General features: G+C 31.7%; 1 protein-coding gene across 1 annotated transcript; it reads right to left on the bottom strand.

Moving 5' to 3' along the window:
* Positions 1 to 2,326: 2,326 nt before the first annotated feature.
* Positions 2,327 to 5,597, bottom strand: LOC105157099 (cyclic dof factor 3). Its single transcript, XM_011073400.3, has 2 exons — positions 5,223 to 5,597; positions 2,327 to 3,963 (listed from the first exon to the last, which is right to left on the bottom strand). The coding sequence occupies exons 1-2, from the start codon at positions 5,439 to 5,441 to the stop codon at positions 2,692 to 2,694; spliced, it is 1,491 nt and encodes a 496-aa protein (XP_011071702.2). The 5' UTR covers positions 5,442 to 5,597; the 3' UTR covers positions 2,327 to 2,691.
* Between the last annotated feature and the right edge of the window lie 14,683 nt (positions 5,598 to 20,280).

Here is a 20,280-nt window from a genome sequence, read left to right as displayed (position 1 = left end):
AAGAATTTCTCATAATTTATCCTAAACAATGTGTTGTTTGGTGTGGATGTAGTTTTTGAAGAATCAAACTGTGGGCTGTGGTAGAAACACGTTTTTGAATTTCTTCATTGGAGTTGTCAATTTTCATTAGTGGCGCTTGACTTTCTGTAAAATTAGTTATTAATTCTTTTACTTCCACTACTTAGACGAATGATCTGAAAAGCAATACCAATAGAGAGGAAAAGGTGCCAGAAAAAAGAAAAACAAAAAAAAAATTGAAGTGGGAGACTGATTTAATTACAAATCTATGTTAAAAAATACTTACTTTGTGAACAAAGTAAAGTCGTGCTGGCTGATCACGACATTGCTAATTATGCATCTAAGCCAAGTGACACTCTTTTCCGTCACTAACTTGACAATTGAGAATAAAATAAAATAAAATATTTATAATTTATTTGATAAAAAGTTCATAGTAAAATAAGATGAAAGAGATGGATTATTTCTTATATTATAAATCACTATAATTTAAAAATTATGATAAAAATACTACGTAACACGGTTAAATAAAATGAATGCGAAAACATTTGTCATAGATTTAGTTAAGACCAAAAAATATTTACTTGCAGAAACAATTATTAGTAGTTGTTGTGCAGTAATTAATTAGTATCCGCCGTAATTTTATTTCGCCAGTTGGAAGGACTTCTTTCTACCATCCGTCTTTCCCGTATCTTTGAAAGTAGGTTCTCGGCTTGCTACAGGATGGGATCAGGGACGACTGAAGGCTGCTTTTCGGTAATCGTCAACTCGTTCTGGATCTAACTTCAGGAGTTCTTAATTAGAACTGAATATCGTTGATTGCACCAAAATTAACTACAAATAAGTGAACTAACGGTCAATTTTCTTTTTTCTGACACGTACAAATCAATAACAAAAAAGTGGAGTTTACGATTTTTACGTAATAAAAATGATTCAAAAGAATAATTAATTAATAATATGATCTGTATTTATCATGTAATTTTTCTTCACTTTGTATTATTGTAGAAAAACATTATTAATTTGGAGAAAACAACTGCAGATATTTGTTATGGTTTGTTCCCAGAATTTGATGATCTCTCTCTTACACATGTTGTTGGGGTTTGGACATTCTGGTCTGGAACTGAACTATTTGTTGCCCAGAAAAAAAGGAAAGTTGGCAAGTGTGATAAGGGAAGTGGTGATCAATGGTGTTGGAGTTGGACAATGATAAATGCTCCTAAAAGGGAAAAAGGCAAAATTGAAAAAGACAAAAGCATTTAAGACATAAAAAAACTTGGTAAGATGTGGCTGCTATTTGCTTCTACACTTGAAAATATCTCAAGTCATGGTCCACCATTTACACATTGCTTCTCATCTATCTTTCAAAAGCCAAGAAGATGAGTCCTTTTTGGTAAGTTTAATAGTGTGGTGGATTCAATTTTTTAATTTACTTATTTTTTGGTTCATTTAGTAAATTTTATTTTTTGGGCTCGAAATTTTTTTGTGAGTTTATTTTAAGTTGAATTATTTGGTTGGTTGCGATGTTATATTCAGATTGAACGATCGTATATTCAAGTTCATAATAAATTGGGGTTGCTTCTTTCTTGAAGTTGGCAGGTCTGGGGTTTGTCCCATGAAAATAAATTTTAGGAATAATTATATTTACACCCTCTGACTTATGGTATGTTTACACAAATGATTCTTATCATTTGGACAATTATATATACACCTATCAAAATATCAATATTATTTGCATAAATTATTGTCGTTTTTAGAAAAATTATACATATACTGTAGAAAACGTCAACATCATCATACAAACTACCACTAGAAAAAATATGATTTTCCGCTACGATTAATTACTATAGCTAATAGAAGAAAGTCGTGGCAAATAAAAATCAACCACTACTTTCCAATGGCGATTAGCTGTTGTTTCTGAAGGTGTGGCCAAAACATTATCCATGACCAAAACCATAGCAATCTTTTGGCTATGGCTAAAACCATGACGAATATTGATTAATTATGGTAAAAATTTAAATTTTTACTTTCATTTTGTTTAACGTAATTGTAGTATTGATTTACCATGATTTTTAAACTACGATCATTTATAGTATAACGAAAACTCAATTTTTTTTTTTTGTAGTATATTCTTACTTTTTGACAGTCAAGAGTGGTTTGCATAAGTATATAAAAGGCAGTAATAATTGGTGTAAAAAAATTATACGGCAAGGAATGTAAAGATAATCGTCGCTAAATTTTATTAGAGGTAAAACTGTGGGGTAACTTTTTATTGTAATTCACACAAAATTATTTGCTTTAGAAAAGAGAGAGAGAAAATGAAAAAGACAGACTCTTTTCGGACTACATGGTTTTCAGGAAACCTGAAATCAGTTAAAAACATCATACAAACATCTATAATTTGTGCATCTAAACTCTGACTCACACTCACCCTTTCTGTCAGTATTTTTCTACAAAACTATGTACATGAACTCACTCATCAAAGGTGAAAACAACGACCCCTGCTTAATAATATTACAAGGAAAAGGTGAAGCTGAACTGTCATCCGTCCAAGAATCACCTTCTTCCGAGGCTTGGAGATCGATATAGTCGCCTCAGAAGCCAGAGGTTATGTGATTGTTATATCGAGCCGTATCAACGGCTAAATAATTGTCGATGGCTCGTTGTAAAAGGCAATGGTCAGGCGCTCTCCTGGAAGCTAATGGACCGAGACAAGGCTGCCGGGTTCGCCTGCAATAGGGCTGAGGTGTTGACCTTTTGTTTTTTCTCATCTCCCTTGGGTTGCAAGGCTTTAAAGAGACCTTCCCTGCTAAAGGAATCATACTTGATCCCCAATGCTGCCCATATAGAACTCTTTGCAGCTTCCTTGGGATCATCAATCCTCAATGTTTTCGGCACCACCACCGAACTTTCTTCACTTTTTGCATCTGAGTGCTCTTTTCCGTCTGAACTTTTTGGCCTAAGAAGTTCCCCATTTCTTGAATGCTTGCCAAGTGGTGAGCTGGGACCAGAACCTGTTGCCTTTTGATTTACGGTAGGAGATGGTACTGATAGCCATGGAACGTTCCAAGCGTTAGGCACACTGCAATTCCAGTAAGGCGCTGGGTAGTACGGCAGTGGGTATCCCGGGGGGCAAATGGCTGGAATTGGAACTGCAGAGTTCCAGGGAAATGGCCATGGAACCCCTGGCATACACGGAACTGGAGCTGGGAATCCATTTATATTTTGCATCACGGGCTGTGGTAACCCATTTTTGCCTCCATCTGCCGATGAACTTGACATTGTGATAGAAGATCCTATTGATTGATCATCAGATTTGTCTCCAGAAACCGAGCCTCCTTGGTCAATCTTATAATACCCGTTTCGGAGACCGTTTGGTGCTCTTTTCTCTGCAAGATTCAAAGCAGACGCCATGGATTCACATAAAGGCGAGTCAGGACCAAAAGATAAGATGGTACCGTTGGGCTTAAGTTTGAGGTTATGAAATCCATTAGGTTCATCGATTCTAGCTGCCTGGAGGGCTTCAGAGATCGTAATGTGACGACAGTGGGATGCAGAATTCTTGTTCTTTCGACGACCGGCCCCGACCGGAACATTCCGCATCGTCCCCCCAGCCGTCCAGTACCTCTGACAGCTCTTGCAAAAGTGACGAGGCTGATTAACATTGTAGTTGTTGTAATAGCAGAACTTGGTGTCCATGCTATTGCAACGGGGGCAGGGGAGGATCTTGTCTGGCTTCTTCAGAGTCTTTTGCTGTGCATTTGTTGCATCACTCTGATCATTTTCGGCCTTAGGAGCATTTTCTGAACCAACATCATCATCAATTGAGGCAGTCTTTGAGTTATCATCCGATTCTGATAAAGCATTAGCATTATGTGATTCGTCGGTGGCACCTGGGTTTTGGTCCTCGCCCAGTGCAGCAGTTTCATATAGTTCTCCGGCTGCTTGTTCCTAAAATTTGCAAGAAAATATCTTGCATGAGTTGCGGGCATGATTATTTCAGACTACTTAGCATTCAGCCTGAACTAAAACAAGCCTGACAATTTCATTGATCAAGCAAGAACCAATTGCTACCACAAATATTGCATTAAAGTGACAAAACAAAGTACTTCACCACAGCTATCCTTCTCCTCTATTTTCTTTTTCTTTTTCAGCATATAATAAAAGGAAAATTTCATTGAAAATGACTTGGTATTAGTTACATAAAAAGAGTATAACTGTATTGGTAAACCACACAGGTCTAACATTACCCACCACAGAACATTGGAATTTGGAACTGTTTTAACATTTGCAACTATTTGTAGAACTGAGGAGAAAAGCAAAGTCCAATGACATAATTGTGAGAAAAGCCAACAGAAACATTCTAAGTGGAGTGAACCAATCAGAACTGCCCAAGTTACGTTTTGACCCTTTCCCCTGAAAGGAATATTGACTTGATGAGACCACAATCTAGGTAACTCAAATATACTATGAGAAAAGAGTTGGTGGATGTAGAACTTTCCAGAACAAGCAATCCTTTCCCAGAAACCAAAAGCCCTGAAGAAGACAGAAGGGTAAAACAAGGGGAACAATACTTCTTAAAGAGGCAGGGAAATCTAGAAACTTCAGACAACTTTTTTCATCTAGAGAAGAACAACCAGAAGGGGAAACTCTAGAAATTTAGACCAAGAATTGGAAAATCCATTCATACAATGTAAGTCAACTTCAAGTTCAGATTTATCTAAACCAAAGAGGAAAAAATCACAGAAAATAACAGGAAAATTCAGGTGATGGATAAGGGCGTGGTCTCAATGAAAGTAAGCATCACATATTAATCAAGAATTGGTTGAATTTCTGAAAATAACTTTGTTTGAATTACCATTAATATTAGGTTATGGGGTAAAGCATGATCGACATATATAGCTAAAGCCAAAAAGAAAGTTAAATAAAGGGGGAAAAAGTGAACTTGAAGAACAATAAACTCAAATTCCAAATCAAACTAAACATATGGGACCAAAAAACCCCATCAAAACCCAGATTCAGCAAATTCCAGCAAGTGAAAAAAGAATCAATTTTTCACACGGAATCAGAAAAAGTAAAATGAACCCATCAATCTTTCGAGTGTTTCAGCATCTGGGCTCCTCCCCAAACTTCAAAACAAGTTCACGAAAACGATCCAAATATCATTCTTTTCTAGTGTGTGTTGTGTGTGAAAATCACAGACGCTTTACCTCATCATTAGCCATCCCCTGCCTTTCTTCACCATCACCATCCTTTCCTCTGTCTCCTTCTCCCTGCTCCCCTCTACTCACTTCCAAACTATCGCAATCGACGCCTCCACCACTTCCATCACTACTTCCACCGGATGAATCACCGGAATATTCCCCGCCGCCGTTCTCCGGCAAAAAAATCTTCCTCCCAAACAACTTTATCTCCGGCTCCTTCATCATTCTTTTCCTTCTTCTTCACCAGCCCACCAAGTTCTCACAGTCGTAAGTAAATCAAATCTTGCAAGAAAAGTGGAGAAATTAGAAAAAGATTGAAAAATCAGAGAGAGGCTCTGCTGGCTAGGCCAAGTGGAATGATTTTGATCTCTTTAAAGGAATTAAAACGACACCGGGTTGAGGACCACCCGGGGGGGGGGGGGGGTTATAAAGATGTGGGTGCCACGTCATAGGGGCCAATATCTTCTGAGCCACATGTTTTTATCTGTGGACCTTCGGAAATACATTTATTAAATCCCACTGCAATTAATAGATTCTCTGTTGCACGGAAACGCCAGTGCTACCTTCCCCTTGGGTACTTGAACGGGTGCATGGAGTTTCCGTTAACTCTTAACTGTCTAGTGAGGTGGAGCGACGGGATTGGCTGAAAGTAGATTTGGTGTTTTGTACTTTGTCGTGTGGGATTTCATACGCTGCATCCTCACCACTAATGATGGAGATTTTGCCTTGCTTTCTACGGCTTTGATTATCATGGTTTTTAAAAGGCTTTTGATTATTTTTGCACTTTTCTTTTATTTTTATATATTTATACCGTAATTAATTTCTATTTTAGGGTTAAATAGACTTTATCATCTTCAACTATATCTATATAATATATATTTGAAATCGAAAAAATCAAAAAAATGCAACCAATCACCTTATAGTATTATAAATGAGCAAATTATTCATTTAAAAAAATAATATTTTATCTCTTTGTATTTATAAAAATACAACAATTTATCACCTTATATTTTTCAAAATGAAATAATTTACCTCCTTATACAGGAATGTGAATTGCTTTATTTTAAAAAAATATAGAGATAAACTGCTATTGTCTTTGCATAGAGAGTGAATTGCATTAAACCCTGTTTGAAACAGAATTCACCTCATTTAACTAATACATAAAAATAAATTAGATTTATATTATAATTACCACAATTTAAAATCATGGTAAAATAATACTATCTATCGCAGTCCAACAAAGATAATATAAAAAATTAAATTTTGATCATGGTTAATCAATATTTATCAGGGTTCAAATTTTTGCTCTAATTTTTAACTTTGATTAATATTTTGACCTGACTTTTAAAAATAACGAGTATAATCGTCGCACAATTATAGTTAATTACTATTTATTGTATTTTTTTTACTTTTAACTATAATAGTTAATCATTAATAAAAATAATATTTCTTCTAATGAACTAATAAATATATCACTTACCCCTTGAGTTGAAATGGTGCGCCATGCAATGTATACTTATATTTTTTTATATATGTTTTTGAATATTTTACACTTTAGAATTTAGATCAATATCAAATTATTATTTTTACTAAAGTAATATTTTTAATTAAAATATAGAAAAATTAATTAATAACTTAAGAATTTAAAGTAAGATTATATATAATTAGTATAATGGACACACAACTAATACTACACATAAAGAATTATTTTGTTTATTTGAATTAAAAAATAAGTAATTAACTAATTAATTATGCGAGATTCAACTTTTCTGAAAATTAATGGATAATTATATTTTGGATAACCTATGTATACTTTTTCCAAAGAAAATTGATAAAGTATGTTGAACAAATCTTGAGCACTTTGGGAAACAAAAAAAAAAAGGAACATATACAGCTGGTTTCCCTATAACAAAAAACAGGCTCAGACTCGAGGGGCACGAAAAGCGAAAAAGGGTATATATAGCGGAATACCCTGAATCCTTGTATCGACAAGACGGCTATCACTGTCCATAGTATCGGAGGAGGAGTATAAAACCGGCGACTTCGAGAACGGGCGTCCTTATCCCGATTAAAATCAAAGGGCATATCGGTTCAAAGGGCGAGCACAAGGACATGCTGACCGACGCAACGATGGCTCCATACCGGATAAAACGATAGGAAAAGAAGAGAAAAGGCCTAAAGTAGGTCCCGCTTTGGTTTGGAACCAGCGATTCTCTCTCCAAACCTATCCGGGTGGTGGATTAGAGCAAAAGGGAAGCCCTCGTGTCTAACGCTTTGTTAAGACCAATTCGGTAAGTGGTCCGAGTCCTTGTAGAGTCCTTAAAATAGGAGCTCTACCGGCCCCTGTCCTCTTACCTGTTGATCGCTCTCTGTCACGCTATTACCCTCCAGAATGTCCTCTTCGAGTCCTTCCTCCGTATAGATATCGCTCTATCGAGCTCTTCCCTCTCTAGATGTCGATAAACCATCAATGCAGTCCTTTCAGGAACTGATTGTTGATATATCTCCTCTAGAGAGTATGATCGTTCGGTCCCTTTGGTCTCTCACTTGGTATTGCTAGTTCCTCATGGAAGCTAGTTTGTTGAATTGGACAGGTAGACCAGCTATTCTATTTCCCTTCGTGAAATAGTGCTGTTCGGGTATAGATCAGTACGAGCCTTCTTACTAAAAAAAAAGTATTATGAGAAAATACGACAAATTCCACTTGAAAGAGTGATTCATTAAAAATTTTGACTGACTCTTGATTTGTTCGCATCAACTTTTCCAAGCCAATGTTAATCAATAACATTTATATACAAAATCAATATCATTTAATAATTCGTCTTCCACTATAAAAAAAGATAAAACAAAAAAAAATAATTAACGAGTATTTGGAATGGATAATATATGATTTGAAACAGGTGGTCAATTTTTATTACGGCTTATAAAATGGAGAAACATCCATAACACATATATGTGTTACAAAAACTTTCTAAAGCGGTTCGTAATTTCAGTTGATTCTTGTAATAGTTTTCAGTATCCGTTACAATAGTTGATCGATAAATAAAATTCACATTTTATCTGCTTTTGGAATGGTATTTTTCAAAAAATTTGCTTCGCATGTTATAATAATTTTTAAAACACAATCGCTATATTTGTTTTCATTTTCAAATTATCTCGAAACGAGTCAAAACATACTCAATGTTTGTCCTTATTCAAAAACACCTTATTTAGGTGTTTTAAACTGTTTTATCATAAATACATACGTGTACATATACACATAAATATATATAAAAAAGACATGATTTGACTATGAATTGACAATGAATAGTAATTTTTGTCTCCTAAAACACAACATTAACACATACAATACTTATTTTAAATTATCTTAAAAAACAAATCTAAACATACATACTATCTAACACACACTTATTTATGTTTGTTTTTCTCTCTCTATCTCCATAAAACACAACAAAACACTTAGAAAACGAATCCAAACATTATGAATATGTGTAATTTCACAATATTTTTGAAATGGGATTTGTACATCATCTTGGCACGGTATTTGCATCTCTATTTTGGTACGAATTCTGTACCTCTTTTTTGAATGAATTTTGTACCTCATGTTGTAACCATTTTTGTTCTGCTTTTATGAGATATTCTTTACTCACTTTCTTCCTCTCATTGTACTCCCACTTCATATAGTCCTACACATATGTTGTTTGTTGCACGATTGTCATCTTTGCAAGAGCCTACAACTTACCTTCAAGCTAGTAAAGATGAGAAATGGGTGGTGGCTATGCATCAAGAGATTATTCCTCTTGAAACCAATGATACTTGGGAACTGGTTGCCATCCCACCTATGAAACGAGCCATTGAATGCCGATGAGTATTCAAACTGAAATTAAATCCAATTTTTCATGAATAGACAAAGCACATTGATATCGACTGTCACTTGACTCGTGACCAATTTAAGCTTGGCTTCATTGTTCCCACCCATGCTCCTATCCGTGATCAAGTAACCGATTTGTTCACCAAGGCTCTCCCTGTTGCTGACTTTACATGCTTGTTCTTCAAGCCGGGCTTGGCTCCACAAGCTCCACCCTTGAGGGGTGAGGGTGTTGTAGATGTATGGGCTATGTGATGACAATAAAAATCAATTTAAATTTTAAAATAGGTAAATTACAACTGATTTTTCTAAAATTTGTTATAATTATAAAACCCCATCGTTATTTGAAAATTATAAATATTCTCTAAAATTAATAGCCGTCTAACAAACGATTCTTGTGACAAAAGATATTTGTTCTACCATCATTAATTCAATAAAAGTATTTATAATTTTTTAGATAATAAAATAATATTTGTAGTTATAATAAATAAGAGGAAAATCCTTTGTAATTTGCCCTTAAAAAAACACATGCATACTTTCTCATTTTCTATGTAATAATCGAGCAACCTTCGTCATATTAGCACATGGCTACACTAAAATTGTTTCTCACGTACTTTCGTTTTCTTCTTGTCGGGCACTATTTTAGTATTTTTCTTTCTGATTTGGTTGATCCCTTTTAGGGTTTATTATTTTAATATTGTGGAATAAATCTTTTATTTATCTTTTTTAATGGGCAAGGGCAGGCACAGGTTAGCTACGTAGCTAACATTGCTAAAAGCGAATGAAAAGAAGCATAAATAAATTAGATTAGGGCTGCATTATTAACGATCAATTATTCTTTATATCATAAATTATTAGGATTTTAATTAAAAATTATGATAAATCAATACTATATATTTTGCATGGTCAAACAAAATTAAAAATAAAAATTTAACTTTTTTAATTACGATTGATTAATATTTGTCATAATTTTAGCTAAGATCAAACTATTTGTCGTGATTTTGATCTTATTAGCAGCAATAATAACTAACTTGTGGTACTTTTTCCTCTACAAAAACTAAATAATATAATTTATATAAATATTTTATTTTAAATAATTTTTAAAAATTATGCACGTATATATATATATGTATATATAATGTGCCAAAATAGTTACAAGTATAAATAATTGAATTACCATTTTTTCTTTTGACCGTAGAGTTTGGGAGTTGGACACCATAAATACTTGTGGTATAAAGTCCACTTCAAGTGAAAAGGAATTAAGACGAAAGTGGACAAAAGTCGCACTTTTGGTCGGTTTGGAAGTTGTAACTACGAAACGACTTCACAATTATTTATCCTAAGAATAATTTTATATTCATTGATCAAACAATTGTGCATTAAAGAACTTGTAATCATGGAAAATAAATCAAACTCTAGATATTAAAATGCAGAACTAAGATTATGAAAGGTCAAACCTGAAAGAAAAGCAAGATAATTCCTTAAACACCCTTAACACGTTACAAGAAATCGAGCCAACTCAAACCTACTTGCGACCCTCCAGTGATCCAACCAACTCTGCTAACACGTTAGCATCACTTTCTATTTCAGATAACGCATCCCCATAAAAACATGTCGACAAGGATAATCATGCTAGTAAGATTATTAGGATAAAGCTATGCTGGTTCAGTAAAGTGATAGGCGATTTTCCTGTAGATCTAGCCGTTTTGGTTCTTGCTGGCATTGGACATGGATGGCGTAGCAAAAAACTAGACTAATGTGATCCCACGACAATAGACTTCCCATAAATCTAGGGATATCAATATTATGTTCAGCCAGCTCCTATAAATACGAGTCCAAATAAGCCGAGAAGGTAACTTCACTCAACATTTTGAATTCACGCGAATCACAAGTTAGCTCATTTAACTTGCCATATGTCTCATTTCCACATCTTTTTTTGTTTCTTTTCTTTGAGTGAGAAATGTCATCATTTATTAATGAACTAAATCAAATGACAAAATCATTTCAAGGAAGAGTATTTTCGCTCGCATTAAATTTGGCCGAGTCAAATCAACCACAGAGTAAGTGTGTTGCACTTATTATGTGATTGATCACTCTCCTTGAACTATACACCAATCATACGACAGATATATTGTACTTGTCATATTATTGGTTCAAATTTAACTGAAATAGATCCGGGATAGAATTTTCCCTCCAAACCAGAGGACGCCATATATTTCAGAAAGGGGGTTCTATCACTCGTGTGCATGGACGCAATAGTGTGTTGAAAACGCGGAGAGGAAGTTTGTAGAAAAACTCATTACAATATTTAATATATTAATAATGTAAATTAATAAATATATTTAAATGAGATAAAGAAACAATAAATTACTATGAAAATAGACATAGCTAGAAAAGTATGATGAGAAATAATTAATTTAAGATAAAGTTATATATTTAGTCCTGTAACTTTAGATTATTAGTATTTTTAATCCTGTAATTTACTTCATTTACATATTTGGTCCTTTTTTGACGAATTTAGTGTTGAACATCTCATATTTAATCCTTTTTTGATAAATTTAATCATGTATTAATAATTTTGGTCCTCCTATACTGTCATAGATCTCATTTTTTGTCTTGCAATAATAGGTCGTTAGGACAAAAATTATCGACACATAATTAAATTTTTTGAAAAAGAACCAAATGTGAAATGTTCAAAACTAAATTTATCAAAAAAAAAAAAAAAATTAAACATGTAAATAAAATAAGTCAAAAATTCAAAAATACTGACGAACTAAAATTGTAAAACGAAATATATAATTTTATCTTAATTTAAATACCAAAGCAAACACAGTATTCTTAAGCTTTACGCAAACACTGAACGTGCATGTTTTACATCAACTACAAGCTCCAAACAAAGGACAAAATGCTTGTGTATGTGATGACCATACAATTTTCTGGAAGGCGAAATTTGGAATTATTAATTCCTCCTAAAATAAATAAAATATTAATTATTATTAAATAATTATATCTTTACTAGTATTTAAAATTTTTACTTCAAATGATCATTAGAGTCGGAAATATAATTCCTAAGGTCGAATCGGACTTTCACTTGTAAAATCTGATAAAATAAGAACCCTCCAACATGTTGAAAGCGTATTGAAAATATTAAATACTAAATAATTTTTTAATTTAATATTTTTAAATAAGATGATCGTAAAATATTATCACATAAGTAAAATAGCAAAATTTTGGAAGACTTTTGTCCTGTTTCTTGAAAGTATTATAAGATTATTTTATACGTGTAAAAAAAACCAAAAGAAAAAAGAAAAAAAAAAAAAAAGAATTCTTGACACGTACGCTGTGGAAAAGTGTAGTTCAATATTTTAGGACGACCTTTGACAAAAACCGACAAAAATTCGATAAGTTCTATTTCTATATTTCAAAGATTTGAGCCAAAAAGATATCCACCTGCCACGATCACCTTCTTGCTATACTGTGCTTGACTCGGGTCCGACCCACTATATTATTTAGAGATAATTATAATTTTTACGATTTAATATAATTATATCTGAATTTTTTGAGATTTAGAAAATTTCATCTAATATTTTTGAAGTTTGTTTCGATCTAACAAATAAGTATCTCTATTAGTCAAAATTTATTGATATTAACAAAAAATCTGAATGAAAATCGATATATTTACCATTGATTAGCTTATTATCGACTTACTGCAGATCAAACAATTTTTTCCCACTAAGCTATTCTTATCACAGTGAAGATATACCTCGTCATATGTATTAACACGTAAACACGTATGACGGTAGTTTGGTTATAAAAAGATTTATCTAAACCGCAATAAATCGTTATAAGCCAACTAGGGTAGATATAATTTTTTTATATTTTTTGTTAATATCAACAAATATAGTGAATTTTAACTAATGAAAGTAGATAAAAAATTATAGTAACTCTCGATTCAACCAGTACATTATATGAATGTAAACAATTCTCAATCATTCACATAAATTGAGACAAATACCAATACGTCTGATAAAATTCGAGCCCATGACATCAATCTTAGCCTCAACTACTAGGTTAATTAAGAATCCATTGGTGGAAGTTATTTTGTTAAGGTTAACTATTATGGTTAATTACTTAGGAGTTTTAAGGGTATTAGTCATTACCCATAATTATGGGTGTCTTGTAAAAATTTGAAGTGTGGGGAACAGAGTATATTCATGGTAATAAATTAGAGAAGGAAAAATTAGACTTTATTCATCTAAAAAAACTCAAATTCTTTATTCATCTAAACTCTCAAGTACTAAAGTTACAGAGATGTGATACTATATATAAAGAATAGAGTTCTAGCTAAAGAAGAAAACTAACTCACTTTGAACTCTAGTTGGCAACAAACTCAACAAAAGTTAAATACTAAAATACTAATAAAAATAAATATTGAGAATAAAAGGATAAGTACGAGCAAAACTTGAAAAGTACAAACAGAACTTTCAACATATCTTAGGTATTAAACCTATTCATATATACCCATTTATTTGATTTCATAAATTTAGGGTAGGATAGGATCTTCTATATACCCATTGAATAGGGTATGAAAATTATTTTTTAAATACGAGTAGGATAATACGTCACCCATTGAATAATTTAGGTTAATATAATTTTTAATTATAATTAATATTTTTGGTTCACTGGCAAAACCAACGAGTAACAATCATTGTTTATCTGTAGTTAATTTACTGTGATTTTCTTTTTAATTTTAGCCCATAATAATTAATCATAACATGCACATACATAAAATATTAATTGATTATTACGTATCTCCCAATGAGATACGTGTCAAAATCTGATGCATCCCCCTAATTAAAAGATCTCTTTCATGAAATTTGTCATGATATTGTATTAAGATGAATATTTTGACCTCACTTTAGGAACAACGAGCATCAAATGTCGGGCATCAGTAGTTAATTAATAGTCACTATAGTTCTTTTTTGTTTTTATTTTTAATCATAATAATTAATTATAATAAATAAACAAAATATCAATAAATAATACATATATCCCTTCTTCTTCTTCTCCTTAAAAAAAAAAAAGAAAAAGAGTTCCAAAATCTAATGCATCGCTCCAATTAAAAGAGCGGGTTTAATTTAATTTGTCATAATTTTTAAATATGACTAATATTTTAATCTCACTTACAAAAAGAAAAAAAATCGTATTTTTGATTCTATATGATAGGGTCTTTTCAATTCATTCTCATTTATCATGATTCTTTTCGCGTGGTTTTTCTGTCACGTAATCAATGAAGAAGTCACCGGACTATTAGTTCAAACATAGTCCATTAATTATTTGACCGAAAAATTTTGTGAGGATTGAAAATGAGAAAATTTCTAATTTATAAGATGTAATATTGTTGGGAAATTTTGGCCCAGGACAAAAATTAGTAGGCCAAGCCCACAGCCACCAAACCATTCACCACGGATGGCTGCCCAAATTTGCTGCCTCCGCCCATACTCGTGACCTGGCCCACTCCTCAACCCCCTCCCCCCCCCCCCCAATCCAGTTCTTTACCTAATTAATTAGGTCCCTCTCTCTCTGCAGATGTAACCCTAAAATTGATTCTCTCATCCCTCTCTTATATCCTCATTTCTCCTTCCTCTCAAAATCACCATTCTCCTCGTTTATCTTGCCCAATCGTCTCTCTCTCTAGCATAAATGTTCCTCCTATAAATCCTCCGGTAGTTTTTATGATGCGAAAAAAAAAAAAAAACCATAATGAGAATTCCTAAGTGGAATTCTTCTAAGTGTTGGTTCAATATGGTCCTTTGTGACGAAGTTTCTTAGTGGGTGTTCTGGGTCTTAGTGACCGGCTTTTTGTGGCTGTTTGAGTAGTTAAGTCTTGGTGGTTGTTATGGGTCTAACAACCAATGTGTAGTTGCCAGCCTTAGTGGCTGTGGATTTCCCACATCGGATCTGACTTCCTCAGCCGTTTATCTCCTTTTCTGTTATTCCTATTGATATTCTCTCTGATCATATTTGTTAATATCCATTGTTATAGTTCCTGTAATATCGATTGTATAAGAGTTTTCTGTAACCCATCATTTCACTTGTAATAGTTTGATTACGGTTTTTTTTTTTTGGCTCATTCCGAGGATAAATTTCCAATAAATATAAAAAAAGAATCATAACAATAGAAATTAAATTAAATAAATTTATTTATAAGACTAAAAATAGATTCTTTTCCTATCAAAACAACAGTTACTGATTATTACATAATCGTAACTATCAATATTAATAGCAATTAACACAACAAAGATGTCGAATTTGTTATTCTCATACCAACTATCCTAAACCATGGTCGAATCATAGTACCAAAGCACTAACACCTTTAACAAGTCTACAATGCTAAGTGGACGACGCGTGGAAATCATATTTGGACTTAATTATTAAACCCCCCACTTTACCTTGTCAACATGGAACTTTCTAGACCTTGACATTTGTCCCCCCCCCCCCCCCCAAACTTTGATATCTCCAAAAATTTCCCAAAAAAAAAAAAAAAAAGAAAAGAAAAAGTGTCTACCAATATCTTTCTCTCTTTCGGTGTAAAGTCCTGCTGATTTGTACATTAAAAATAATAGTAAACAAGTACTTTTTTTAATTAATCTCCTAAAGTTTGGTCATTCTTAATTAATTTCATTTGATATATTAATTACAAGTCTCCTCCGAGAGGGACTTTTTTTATTAAATATTGCCCTATTTAAATATTTGACGGCTATGTGGGCGGTTACTGCATTTTGGAGTAATATTAAAGATGGTGATAGCTTAGGACAACCTTTGATTTGGACTAGTTTGTCTCTCACTCACTCCATGCATGTACTCAATCATTGATATTAAAATCACTCCTCAAAATTATGGTGAATAGGAATTAATTTAACATATAAAATGACTATTGGATGTTATTTGATGGAACGGAATCAAAATATTAATTATAGCTAAAAAAATTATAGCGGATACTTTAATTATAATTGAAAATGGCAATAAATGGTTTTTTCATAATTAATTAAGAACATCATAAATGTTGGCTAACTTTTAATCAGGGTGAATAGCAATTTATCTCTCTGTGATATTAAAAATGAGCACATTATCTCCTTATGAAAAAAATATAGCAATTTACCCCCCTGTACTTTTTAAAATGAAGCGATTTATCTCCTTATATAGGGAGGTAAATATGCTTCATTTTAAAAATCATAGGAGGGTAAATTATCGTATTTTAAAAGATATAAGGAGGTAAATCGCTATTTATTTTTTCATAAGGGGGTAATTTGCTTATTCGCAATATCACAAGGGGATTGTTTGCATTTTCCCCCCCTTTAATTATATAGAGTTTTTTCAGTCAATGATGAATAGTATTAATGTTTCACAATTTTTAAAATATAACATAATAGTGTTGAAAAATATTTATTTTTTGGGGGTGGATAATGGAGGTAAAGTCAGTCAAATATTTTTGCATAAAAAAGAAAGAAAAAGAAAACATTGAATTTAATCTACCGTATATATAGGGTTACGTTTATGATGAATCTATTCATTTTTTTATAGTGTACATGATTGGTTATTTTTTTTCAACTGTACACTGAAATAGTAAATTTGTTATATACAATGTCTCATATATAATTAGTTCAAATTTAACCAGACTCGATCGAGTCAGAATTTCCCATGATTCTTCTTACATCTTCCAAGAGACATATTTTTCCCACTTTAAGTTGGAAAACTCTTGTCCGTTCTCTCTCAACATGGGAAGATCATTTGGACTTGTCATAGTGCAACGTACCCCCAGATGAAGTAGGTGTAAAGTATCTATGATCAATGGATTTTTTGAAAAATGAACTTGGATATTAATATTGAATATTATTTTTGGATATAGAGGATATTTATTGAATACGGGTAAGAATTAATATTTGAAAATAAAAGAATTAATACGAGTATCAGATACAGTTGAAGAAGTATTCTGTATATTTTCACGTATATTGTTGGATGACTGACCTGTATGCTCTTCATAAATTTAAATTTTTTAGCTCGGGAAAAGTTTAAAATAAAAATAATCATACGAAATATATGTATTTTGGACTTTATTTGTAGTTATTTTAATCATCTTATACTATATTTTTTAGATAAATTACACTGATACCCCATGAAGTAAGGTCAAAATGCACAAATATCCACTCTTGTCTTTATAAATTACAGCTACACTCCATGAGGAGTTTTAGTGTACTCTTTTTCAAGAGGTGTTTGTGTAAGTTTTGTTTTTAAATAGGAGTGTATTTGTAATAGAACTATAAACTCAGGAGGTACATCTGTAATTTTTGCAAAAGGAAAAATGTATCTCGGTATTTGCCATGACTTCAAAAGGTGTTAATGGAATTTATTTTATATATTTTTATTTAAATATTAATGAGCAAATCCAAAGAGAAATATATGATATTAAAAGTTAATAAATTAGTATTGCATATATGTCAGTTATAATACATTGATAATATATTCAAAACATCATAATTATTTTTTAATATCAAATTATATAATTATGTTATACTTTTAAAGTATGAATGTTTTTATTAAATAAAATAAATAATTATTTTTATATTTATTTTTTTATTACACACGTATCGAGTGCGTTCTTATTTGTTAGTTATATTAAATTCACTCCACTATCAACACCAAAAACGTGTTTCTCACACCACAATGTCCAATGATGTCGTTTCTTAATATTACGTGAAGAGCCGAAGGTATAAGAATTTTGGGCCAGAAACTTAGGGCCTACCAGAAAGGGCTGATAGACGAGGTTTGTGAAATTGCCGAACGCAAAAAATACAAGCAATTCTCGTATGATATCGTAAATAATTAAATTATTTTTTTATAAATAAAACTTAGCAATTTATAATCTATATATTATTGAAAGGTTGAATAGCAATTTACCCCCTGTGATATTATAAATGAGCACATTACCTCCCTATAGAAAAAAATATTGCAATTGTTATATTTTAAAAAAATATTGAAAAATAAATCGCTATTTATTTTTTAATAAGGGAGTAATTTGCTCATTTATGATATTACAACGGGATTACCTATATTTTTTCCCTTCAAACATATAGTGCTTATACTGGAGTACCCTAACGCAGAGGAAATCACACCGTTTAGGCCTATTGACTTGTGCAGTATTATATACAAGCTTGTCTCGAAAGCAATTGCTAACAGTGAACTGCCCTTCCTAGACTCCATAATTTCTGTGTCGTAATCGACTTTTATTTCGGCCGACTCATTAAAAACAATGTGCTTGTTGCGTCTGAATTTAATCATTTTTTATGTATAAATACTGATATTTTTAAGGTTTGATGTCAGTAAAGTCTAGGACTCTATGGAGTGGGATTTTTTTGGGAGAGTGTTATTTAGAATAGGGTTTCTTCCCATATTTGTGGAATTAACGTGACCTGTGCTAATCACTAATTTGTCGTACTCATTTCTATTAAATGGCGCGCAATTTGGTTTTCTATTGCTGAAGAGAGGGCTTTGTCAAGGAGATCCGTTATCTTCACATTATTTCTCTTTCTTGCAAAAGTCTTTAGCAATATGATGACCTTAGTTGAACTAAATGATCGGATCCAGGGGATCTTCGTTTTGCCGAAGACACTTGATTTTCTGTCAAGTTATATATGAAACTAGGGGTGACAGATGAGTGGAGTCGACTCGCGAGGCTCGAGCTTCTAAGGAGCTCGAGCTTAATATACACTATCTTTTTTTAATTTATTTCATTAATTTATTTCAATTTTTTATGTAAATATTTTTATTTTTAAAATTTTTATATGTTTAATTTCATATTCAATACTTTATTAACTTTATACTTAGATTGACCATATATTATAATTATTAATTAATGTCATACATTCTAATTTTAGATAATAATAAACTATGCTACTTTAATTTATACATTTTATCTTTATACAAAACAAGCTCAATTAATAATTTAATAAGTTTTAACATTTTTTTAAAATAGTTATTTAATATGAGAAATATGAATTTTATGTTACATTTTAATATCTATAACCTTTTATACTTTTTTTAAATTAACAAGTCCTAACAATTAACTTATAACTTTTTAGATATATTTTTTAGTTTTATATTTATATCAAAATACATAGAATGCAATCTATTTTATTACTGATAAATTAATGTCTAAATTTGATGATTCCCATGAATCAATCTTAAGATCATAATAATAATAATAATAATAATAATAATAATGAGGATGGTTGAACAAGTTTAATTATTTTTATTGTTATTTTATTATATATATATAATAAGATCAATCACTATTTTGTACTTTAGTTTAAAAACTTCTATCTCTTAATTTTTTTTATATATAATAAGATCAACAGCTTTTAAAAAATAACTTATGTTTATTTTTTTATTAATATTAATAACTATACATGATATGATTTAATATAATATTTAAAGTTTTTACTTACAACGATATGATTTCATTAAAAGAATAAATAATTTGCACAAATTGTTATATCGAGCTTGAGCTTGTCAGATTTAACCATAAGAGTTCATCGAGCTCACCAAATATGTCGAACTCGAGTTGTTTACACTCCTACATGAAGCGATGTTATGCATCCAACAATAGTTATTCTATAAAAACTACGGTAATGATTGCGTATTAGATTGTCACTAGAAACAATTAGCAACACATGTAAAATTGTCATATTAGTTGTGTGCTGTGTGATATGATTGATATGTGATATCATACAAGCTGTGTGTTGTGTGATATCAAGGAAAAAAAAAATATTATGATTGAGATGATAATGATAGTCAGCAAGGCCATTGAGTGATGCACTCCAATATGGTAAGCAGGGCCCTAAAAAAAAAAACTAAAATGTCACTATCATGTTGTAGGCTAACATATGATTACGAGCATAAGTTATTGCTTATATCTGCTAGTATTATTTAATGAATATTTTTTGTTGATATGATTGTATTATGTTTTTCTTATGACGTATATATATATAAATATATAGATTTATTGGATATACGTACTGAGTTGACAATTCATTCTTTGCCACGTAGTTTTCAAGAAATAACTTGCAGTGACTCATCTAGCTAGATCATAAGTCAGTTGTCAGACTTTTAGGTGGGTCAACAGTGTCATTTTGAGTC

The sequence above is a fragment of the Sesamum indicum genome, linkage group LG3 (genome assembly GCF_026168435.1).
Source record: "Sesamum indicum cultivar Baizhima isolate 11 linkage group LG3, ASM2616843v1, whole genome shotgun sequence".
Classification (NCBI taxonomy): domain Eukaryota; kingdom Viridiplantae; phylum Streptophyta; class Magnoliopsida; order Lamiales; family Pedaliaceae; genus Sesamum; species Sesamum indicum.
The sequence above is the reverse complement of the archived record's forward strand: the minus strand, read 5'-3'. Positions and strand labels throughout refer to the sequence as shown.